The sequence below is a fragment of the Varanus komodoensis genome, unplaced genomic scaffold, assembly GCF_004798865.1.
Source record: "Varanus komodoensis strain SLA01 unplaced genomic scaffold, ASM479886v1 scaffold84, whole genome shotgun sequence".
Taxonomy (NCBI): Eukaryota; Metazoa; Chordata; class Lepidosauria; order Squamata; family Varanidae; genus Varanus; species Varanus komodoensis.
This window is the reverse complement of record NW_025336531.1, coordinates 133,558-143,699: the sequence shown is the minus strand read 5'-3', so window position 1 is coordinate 143,699 and position 10,142 is coordinate 133,558. Positions and strand designations below refer to the sequence as shown.

At 48.1% G+C, this 10,142-nt stretch overlaps 1 protein-coding gene across 6 annotated transcripts in view; it reads left to right on the top strand.

Moving 5' to 3' along the window:
* Positions 1-8,435: 8,435 nt before the first annotated feature.
* Positions 8,436-10,142, top strand: part of GPRC5C (G protein-coupled receptor class C group 5 member C) — a 41,058-nt gene continuing 39,351 nt past the window's right edge. For 4 of the 6 annotated variants that reach the window (XR_006417231.1, XR_006417232.1, XM_044456445.1 and 1 more), the window contains exon 1: positions 8,785-8,869. Coding sequence is in view for 3 of the 6 variants with exons in the window: in XM_044456445.1 (XP_044312380.1) it covers positions 8,867-8,869 (3 nt within the window). In the remaining 3 variants the exon portion in view is untranslated. Of the gene's footprint in view, positions 8,555-8,784; positions 8,870-10,142 lie in introns of those variants that run through there. The other 2 variants (XM_044456447.1, XM_044456448.1) reach the window with 2 other exon arrangements.

Sequence of the window (10,142 nt, the reverse complement as noted above, 5' to 3'; positions counted from 1 at the left end):
AGACACCTGTAGATATGCTGTAGGGTTAACAGAATTGAGGAAAGAAATTGACATCCTTTATTTATTTATGTAAAACTTTTCTACCCCATCCACTACTGACCTCTCGGGTCGACTTACAATAAAGAACAAATACAAAACAAAACAAGCACAGCATCAAGCAAGTCAAGATAAAAACCCCAGTTAAAACCAAACATTAAAACTGTGGGAAAATAAAAAGGGTTTTGCCTGATGCTGAAAAGAATAAAGCATCAGCACCAGGCGGACCGCTCTGGGGAGTGTATTCTACAGATGGGGTGCCACCACAGAGAAGGCCTTCCTCTGAGTAGCCACTCTCCTGATCTCCTTCAAGGAGGGCTCCCAGAGCAGGACCTCCCCCCCCCCCCCCAGATCTCAAGGGGCAGGAGGGAAGAAGGCGCTCCTACATGTATCCAGGACCCAAGCCATTTAGGGCTTTATAGGTCATCACCAACACCTTAAATTGGGCCTGAACTTCGACTGGCAGCTAGTGTAACTGATAGAGGACCATCATTATGTGTGAATACCTGCCAGTCCCTGTTAACATCCTGGCAGCTCCATTCCGAACCAACTGAAGTATCCAAACTGTCTTCAAGGGCAGCCCCATGTAGAGTGTATTACAGTAATCCAATTGGGAAGCTACCAGAGCATGGGCCACTATTGCTAGGCAATGCTCATCCAGGTAAGGGCGCAGTTGGTGGATCAGCCGAGGCTGAAGGAAAGCACTCCTTGCCACTGCTGCCACCCAAGACTTCAGGGACAGTTCTGAATCAAGCAGTATGCCCAAAAGTCCTTTAGGGGGAGTCCAACCCTGTCCAGGGCTGAGTTAAAATCACTTACCCGGAAGGTTGAAGCGCCCACCAACTGGACCTCCGTCTTATCTGGATTAAGCCTCAATTTATTGGCCCTCATCCAGCCCATGACCCTGGCTGGGCACCAGTTAAGGACAGTCACTGCCTCACCTGAACTTGATGTGAAAGAGAGGTAGAGCTGGGTGTCATCAGCATACTGATGATTCCGCAGCCCAAACCCCTGGATGACCTCTCCCATTACTCTCCTGATTATGACTTGGGACCTATTGATGCTACAAAATTAGCTTTATATCATTTTAATGCTTCATCTCCTTGCCCACCACAATCATGGGTGTGATTTGTTGAAGTGCTGGAACAAATTCCTGTAACCACATCCCCACTCTTCCCTTTGAACTACAGTTCCCAGGATTCTGCGTGAAGGAGGATTGAGTCTGCTTTTAGGCCTGTAATGTGGTTCTGCCATTCATACACCATCCAGCTTTTCAAATCATTCAAGCTGGGTTATAGCTGCCATTTGGACCAACTGTACACTCAAAGCACTCCCTGATCCCTCGATCTCGCATGTATTTCAAGACAGCTGCCTTGTCCCTTCTAGACTCTGCTGTCAGGCACTCAGCTGAGGTTTGTTATTTTCAGAGAATGAGGCACTTAGAGGAGGACGATCCAGCTGAAATTTCAACTTGGCTGTGGCAGTGCCCATTTGTCTTTTCCACCTGCCCTTCACTTACCCACCATCACCAAAACAAAACTCAAACTATGGCAACCGACAGAGTAGAGCTTCTGTTATGTGCTTTTCTCCCCATGCATGCATTGCTCTCTTGTGAGATATAATCCTGTGAAGGTCTAATGTTGCATTAGATTGTGAAATAAGTTTTGCTCACCTCCTGTTTGTATAATGCATTTATAAAGCAACCTACTTTAACCTTTAAATAAAATCATGTTGGAGTCAAGCAACCCTCAAGGCAGCCAGACATCAGGGGTAGAGGGAAGTGGGGAAAGGGCTTATGTTGGATAAATAGAAGCCGAAATAGCAAATAGACAGACTCCTGGGTAAAGATTGGGGTTGATCCCCTCATCTACAGTGACAAAGGAAGCAGAAAGAGCACTATGGATGAAAGTGTGTGAAGAAAAGAGTAAGGATACATCATATTTATATAGTGGCTTTCCCAGTGCTTACCAAATTTTATTTCAGTAATTCTTATCTACATCTTACTGGGATTGCTGTGGGAGGCAATAGCTTGTTTCAGGCCACCCAGAGAGTTAATGACTTATGTATTTGAAACAGGGGCTGCCCATCTCCTAGGTCAGGCACTCACCCCTGCTTAATAACCTCCACAGGCAAAAAGAGAAGCCCTGACATAGCTTGAATCAAGGAAGTGTGGCATTATGGGAAGACTCCCACCATCCCCACAGCTGATTCTTGAAGAACCTGAGGTGGTTACTAGATGCTGCCTATTTTCTGCAAATGATGCCTCCCAGGCAGAGAGCCCAGTGCATGCCTATTTCCCATTGACTCTGGGATCTTCCAGCTTTGCAGATTAGGGTGCTTCCAGAAGAGGCTTTTGTCATGCAATTGCCCTGCAATATTTAGAAAATTTTACAGAGGAGCCAAGGCCTGCAGCTGGATGGGTGACCACATGTGGAAGCAGAGCAGAGGGTTTGACTCATGGCCTTATAGATCTCTTCCAACTCTACTACTATTCTATGCGGGCAAAATCTTCAACATAATAATCTTTCTGTATTTTCCCACTACATTGTCCATCTTTTCTCCCCCACCCGCCAAAAAGTCTGTTCACAATTACCCTTGAGTGATAGCAGTAGAAGGTCCCTAGGAAGCTGTGGCATCCTCAATAACAGAAAAAAAAAGTTTTTCTTTTAGTACTGAAAAGAGCATGCAAGACTTCAAAAATGGGGGCAGGGCTGATGAGAATTTTACTTCCCTGGACTATCCACTTCTGGCGTTATGGTAATCCATCATTTCAAAGGATGGATGTCATGAAAGGCTGCAGAACTGGGAATTATTAGCAGAGCAGATTGTATTTCTCAGCTCTTGAACAAAGCTTATGGGTGAGTATTGCACTACACAAAGTAAATTGGCTCCCATTTGGATTATTATAGTGTTCATATATTATACATAGGATTGATTGCTTCTTATATTTTTGGCAGGGCCCCTGTGCCTTTAACAGCTGAATGCAAAGCTAGCTCCTGTTCAGTCCAAATGACCAATTTCTGCTGCTAATAGTGCAAAAAGCGTGCACTTTCATTTGCTTGACTAGGTGCACAGATCTAAAGGACAGTGTGCTGATGTTTCAGATAACAGCTAGTTGATTTCTTGCTGCATTAATTTGGCTCTAAGACTAAGGGAGTCCACTCTTCATCCTTTCAAAAGAAACACTTTCTGTCCCCCACTCCCAAAATCCACAGCCAACCATGCTTGCCCCAGAAAGGCTCACACATGAGCCAAGGTTTGGAAAGCTCAGCTCTGGATCAGAGCATTTCCAGGCACTATATGGAGTGTCCTCTATCCACAGCAGCATGTGGCCATGAGTACATGGGTTGCCAGCTGCTAATACTGTACATTTCTTTAGCCTAGTGGAATCATTCCTCCATGTGCTTCTCTTCAGAACTGGTTTGGCGTTCCCCCCACTTTGTTGGCTTCTGGTTACACGGTGAAGAAGAGTGTTGTCAGATAAGTGTCAGTGTCAGCAAAAAGTGGTCTTGTGGGTTGTAGTGAGCCAGTGAAACAGCCCATCCCTTTTGTTCGTTCTTTAAAGCAGGACACTCAAGTAAAGATAGGAAGTATATGTTGCTCCAGTTGCTGGACTGCAATTTTGGTTACCCCAGACAACATACTCAGCGGTGAGGGATGATGGGAGCTGTAGTTCAGCAATGTCTGGGGTAGAGCCGTGCCGAATTTTATTCTTGATCATAAATCATGTGAACACTTCCTGCCTGCAACATAAGCAGCAATGCTGTTCTCAGCACATTTTCATGATTTCACAAACTTTGCAGTCATGTTTGAAAATGAATGCTTTTGGAAGTGTGCACTTTAAAAAATAGGTGTTTGCGTGTATATGCACAAGTGCACCTCCCCCCATCCATCTATGGGGAGAAATGTGGATTTTCAATTGGGCAAAAAGAATATTTCCTAAAGCATGAATTTTTTCAGTGGTGGAAAATGTCACTTTTAAAAATGTCATTTTTCTGGATTTAGAAAAGATGCTCTCCTTTTGGAGTGTGGATGAGAAGATCTGAGTTTTGAGGAGGAATTCAGAAAACTTCAACCAGCTCAAACATTACATGTTCCCCCAGGCCTTATCTGCAGGAACACATGTTCCCCACTCTATCTTTTGATACGTCCAACCTTGTGTTCTTGAGATGTGTTGCACTACACACATGTTGGGAGATACTGGGAAAAGTATGCTAAAACATCTGGAAGGCACCGGGTTGGGCAAAGCTGGTTTGGCAGGTGACATTCTAAAAGGAAGCTTTTGTATCAAAATGACTCTTCCTGAGAATGGGTGCCTGGGGTGGGAGCAGGGATTACGAATAGTCTGATGTTCCTTTGCTTGGCTGCTTTTTGCTCAGCTATGTCTGCATTGCAGATTTTCTGTACAGAAGTGCAGGAAGTGGGTTAAAGCAGATATTCAATTACATCAGAAAGAGATGATGTTGGGTAAAGGTTCAAATTACACAAAAATCAACAGAGACAGCCTGGGGAGGGAGGGAAGGATTTACTTTGGAAACCAAGAATAAGCCATGCCTGCATCTGCACTGGTATTCTGGCCCTCACAGGGCTTTTAGAAAGGCCCAGCAAACTAACAAAGCAAATATTGTACATCAGCAAAGCTAGAGATGCACACTAAAAGAACAGTCATTTAAGACCATTGCTTGAAGTACAATAGCCTTTCCTAGAGGTTGGAGGGCTTGGTAGAGATTATGCTCTGCTAGCAGGTCAGCCAAGAATGCTTTGCTGCTTAAGGCAAAGGCAAAGACAAAGATTATTATTATTATTATTACATTTTTATACTGCCCATAGCCAAAGCTCTCTAGGCAGTTGACAGCAATAATCATAGAATCATACACTCAAGTCACCCATCCCACTTCTGCCCAGGTCTGACCCTGCTTAGCTTCCAAGATTAGGCAGGATCAGGCATTTCAGGCTACATGGAAGATGGCCCTGCTTCACTCCCCACACCATGCCACCCTTCCACATGCTGCTGCAAAGTGGAATGCCAGCTGGGTTGTGCGCCAAGACTAATGATGGGACCGTAGGCCGTGTTTGTACTCCAGCAGAGGGGACTTCTGTGGAGATGCCGGGCTGCACAGCAGCGTCCGCAGCCTGTCTGTGTGCTGCAGTCGTCTCCTGTCCTCCAACGGCGGGGTCAGCAGTACCCCTCCGAAGACAATAATATCCCTAAAGTTGAGCAGAATTCCCGTGCCACATACATTCAGCTTTCTTCCTCCAGCAGAAATCTCCTGCCAGCACAGTCTTGGCCACTTTCACTCTCATACGCTCCATGCATATTTGGCAGAGACACCAAAGCCCATTGATCACATGAGGAAGGCATGACTTCTGCCTCCCAAATCAGAACTGGAAGCTTCAGTTCTAGCTTTCTCGTCTGAGCCTGGGGGACCCACCAGAGTTGTACAGTCACTCCCACTGGGGTGGTGAGTTTTTTGTGCCAACTAAGGCACAGAGAGCTCCTGTCTAAACTTGGAGGAAGCTGCAGAGAAGAAGGCATGTTCTACATATGAATAATATGGCATATTTCACTCGAAACAATGCACGCTCAGATGAAATTTGCCCCAGATCAATTTTGCAGCCAAAACCCAGTTTATTTCTCATATTATATTGCCTCTCAGCCAGAACCACCAAGGCTGTAAAGAATCATGGCAAACCATAAAATCAAGCACCAAATACAAAGCATTAAAAACAGTGGACCACTGCCATGTGGTTAGTCGGGTGCTAAGTTGGAACATACGAACTATCCATCCAAGGGTTTCATCAGTCTGCACAGCTGGGGAAGTCACTGTGGTTCATTCCCTTCTGTTCACCAGGAAACCCTTCTGGGTGGGAACAGGCTGTAAGAGGCTATGCCTAGCATTGGGCAAGCATGGAGGAAGGGGGACAGGACCCGAGCAGCTATGCTTTTGGGAATGTGTGGAAAAGTCAGGGACATTACAACTTATGACAGGACGCTCGAAACCCCAAGAACACTGTGAAGGGAGAAAAATGTAATCTATCCCCTTTCATGAGCAAAGATCACTCTTCAATTCGATTTGAAAGTTCACCTTTTGATGGTTGTCAGAGAAAGGCAAAGTGGGGAAAAAATACTATTTGGAGCTCTTTGGGTCAAAGCCCAGGGCTTGTACCTCCTCCACTTCAATGGCAAATACACCCTCCCTGCAGGGTATTGCTTGGCTAAGACTTCCCACTTATGTCCACAGAACTGTGAACCTCTGCAGTTGTGCAAGTCTGACCAAGATTTTTTTTTTAATTCCAAAAAAACCCTGTGCACATCTGGGGCACACGCACAAAAAAGTGGCAAATGAGTGACAATGCATCCAGTGTGGTGCCTGGAGGTGGCACAGATGAGATTGCCAAGAGAGGCAGGGGCTGTTTTACTGCTTTTGCTGAATGGCTTCCTTGCTGCTTCCTGCAACCCATGGGTGGGATCAGTTACCTGAGTTCAGATGATGCAATAGCCCATCATGAGTTGCACAATCCTTAATACAGCCCATGAGTTCTCAGGGTGGCTTTTTTTGGGGGGTGGGGTGCAAGCCACCCTGTGAAAAGTGGTCTTGGTTTGCATGACCCGACAACCAGCTCTGGCTAATTATCCATTCTGGGTTGTCATGCCATGCAAACTAGGTCAATGCATAAAAACATATAATTGTGCCTACTGTGTGGCTGTGAAGGCAATGAAGAAGGCTGGCTTTGCTGGTCCCACTGTATCAAGTAGCCTTCCAACAGGACTTTCCCAGGTGGTTCAGATCTGTTGTCATCTAACCCAGTAAATTCTGTATTAGAACCCTCACAAGTTTGCTGTGACATTTTTTCCACTGGTACTTTAAGACTAGTATCACTCACTTGAGGTGTCCGCTTCAGTCTGGGTTAGGCCTGGTGTTGGGACAAAGCAAGTTGTGGCCACCCAGATGGCTGAGCTCTTCAGGGAGAAGGACAGAGTGTAACTGCTGGTCTTGCAGGAACTCTCAGCAGCTTTTGATACCATTGTCCACAGTATCCTTCTGGATCATCTCTGAGAGTTGGAGTCACTGCCTTACAGTGCTTACCTCTCATTTGCCGGAGCAAGAAAGTACCAGAGTGCTGGCACTTATGCCATGGGGTGGCACAGCCCGCCATTTTGTCCCCCGCGATATTAAAGAATATATTTAAGAAATATTTATGAAGCCACTGGACGTGGCCCTGAGGACGTCCGAGGCAGGGGCCATCCGTATGTTGATGACAACAGCTTTCTTTCCTTGTGACAATTGAATCAGGAAAGGCCATGCATGTCCTGAAGCAATTGACACTTTTGATTGAGGGCCAGGGAACTCAAACTGAACCTTGTTTAGTCTGTGCGAGAGGAGCGAGAAAAAGTCACTGTCCTGCCATGGGACTGTTGTCTATGTCAATGGCTGCAATCCTAGCGAGCTGCTCACTGCGTGACACTGGGCCAGCCACTGATTCTCTCTCCAACCTACTCCCAGGGCTTTTTTGTGGATAAAATGGCGTGTAGGAGCATCATATATGCTGCCTTAGTGGGAAAGTTGGGAACTCGGTGTAACAAATAAATCCTAGACACACTCACCTGAGAATAAATCCCAACGCACTCTATAGGGCTTTGTGGTGAATATACATGGATAAGATTGAACTATAGGTGACTAGTCAGCAAGCCCGAAGAGTTCCCACCGATCGCAGAATATCAAAACCCCCACGGAGCAGAACCGGAATGTCTGTCCAGCAGGGATGATGATGAGGATAGCTTTACTTAGTAACGCTCCTCTGAGCATACGCAGAGTCCCCGTCCCGGCGGAATACCCTCACTCTCTCCCCCGCCTCTGCTTCTTATTAAAATTAAGCCACTGAAGGCCCCTCACGGGGGCGGGGAATCTTCTTTCCGGTCGATTCAGAATTTATTGCACCTGAACGAGGAGGAAAGGGGGAAGGGGCGTGGATGGAAAAGCAGGAATGCCAGCCAGAAAACCAGGTCTGGAATTCCAGCCCCGGAGAACCTGGGCAGGGATGAGCCGACGAAGGCGGAACTTGGCTCTCGCACGTAGGGCGAGCTCGCCCGCTCAGGAGACACACAGATCCAGCGAGCGGGGAGCGGAGGTGATTTATGCGCCTGCATGCTGGTCGCTCCGAGCTGGGCGAGGGCCTGATAAGAGCCCTGAATGGGGCTGATGTCAGCGTGATGTCAGCCTCGTAGCTTCCAGGAGCGGCGGGCGGGCGAGAGCGCCGACCCGGCCAGGCGAGCGCCCTCTCTCTCGCAGCTCCCCTCCCCTCCCCGCTCCCCCAGCCCCTTCCCGGCCCGGCCCGGGCACGCGGCACGCCCCCTCGCCCGCCTCCCCGCGCCTCGGCTTGCGGACCCGGAGCGCGCTCGGCGCCAGGTGCTGGCCGGGCAGGATTCGCGCGTGGTCCCGGGCGCCCGGCCGTCGCATCGCTGCGCTTTGTCCTCTCGCAGGGAGAGCCTTGTACCTGAGGCGGCGGCGGCGGCGGCGGCAGCGGCGGCAGCAGGTAAGAGCCCCGACTCCTTGCTCGCTCGCGCCGGGCTTCTCCTCTCGCGCCGAGGGCGGAGGAGTGGGTAGGCGCCCCTCTCGACGGGTCTGCAGGAAAGTCTGGGACCTTCGGCCACGGCTGACCCCGGGAGGCGTATGAGTGGCCCTCTTTGGGTAAATGTAAGGGCGGCTAGCACCAGTCCAAGAAACCGCCCAGTGTCGTGTTAGAAATTTCCCGTGCCTCTTCAGTCTTTGCTTTGCAGGAACTCGTACGTTGGACGTTCAAACTAGTGCAATATGCCCATGTAGCTGTAATGGTGAGTTTGAGGTGCTTGTTGCCCCCGCCCTGGCCCAAGGTGTGTTTATGTAAGAATAGGAATAATATGGTATACAATTAGGTTTTGATTTTCACATCTTTCCTTTAAAAACCTAAATGTGTTGTGGGAAGGGAGAGGTTTGAGGCTTCAAAACAACATAGCTCTTGGGACAAATGAAGAAAGTAAACCCACTAATACTGTTTTTTAGAGTGTTGCTTAAACAAGACAGGGAAATAGCTTGTCAAAGGTTAGATTTCAGCAAGCGATCAAGAGGTTAGTAGCGTGATTTTGGGCTGGAAATTTGCAAGGCAAAATAGGAAACGTCTCCCTTTAAGTGCTAGTGTTGCATTTCTTTTTACACATGTACACACAGGGCAAAGGATTTTAAATGCGCACTTCGTGCCTGCTGCATCGTGCCCTCCCCTCCCCAATCAGATCGAATATTTGAAAGGGGAAACAAATGCGCCGTGAGTACAATAGTGTGAGGCAGCGTTGAATTTGGACCAGAAAGATCTGGATTCAAATCCCAGCTTGACTGTCAAAATCGTAGGCTTGCCAAGTTTATTAAGTGCACTAACCTTCTGTGAGGCTCCCCTTGGAGCAGGGTGTGAATAATGCAAATGTGAGAGAGAAATAGCTGGAGAACTTGGGCTTCTTGGGCCTCCTGTCCCCTGCCCTGAAGGCAGTGCGGCAGCAGGGTGAAGTAGGTGGGCGCTGAGAACGGGCCTCCTTGGGTGGGTTATTTATTTATTTCTTTATATTGCGATTTCTAGCCTGCCTTTTTCCTACAAAGGGCTCAAGGCAGCTTACATCATTCTCCTCCTCCACCATATCCCCACAACAACAACCCTGCGAGGTAGGTTGGGCCGAGAGTCTGTGACTGGCCCAAAGTCACCCAGTTGGCTCCATGGCCGAGTGGGGACTAGAACCCAGGTCGTCTGAGTCCCAGTCCCAGGCTCTTAACCACTACTCCACACTGGGGTTTTGTTCCTGGTTCCGGGCGGGAAAGTCATGTGCTGTGGCCAGCAGAGAGGTGCTAAAGTACAGAACTCCCGAACCCTGGCAAGGATCCGCAAGTTGTAAAATGGCCAGGCAGCGCACTTGCCTCCTGCCTCCTCCTCTGCAAATAGAACTGTCTTAAGTGGCCTGGGAATTGTTGACTCCCAGCAAGGGGGCAATAACTTTCCAAGCTAAGGGGGGAATCTAGAAACTGCTAGAAGTCCATTTGCTGACCTTGCTAAGCTCCTGTCTCTGAACTAAGTAAACAGCAACA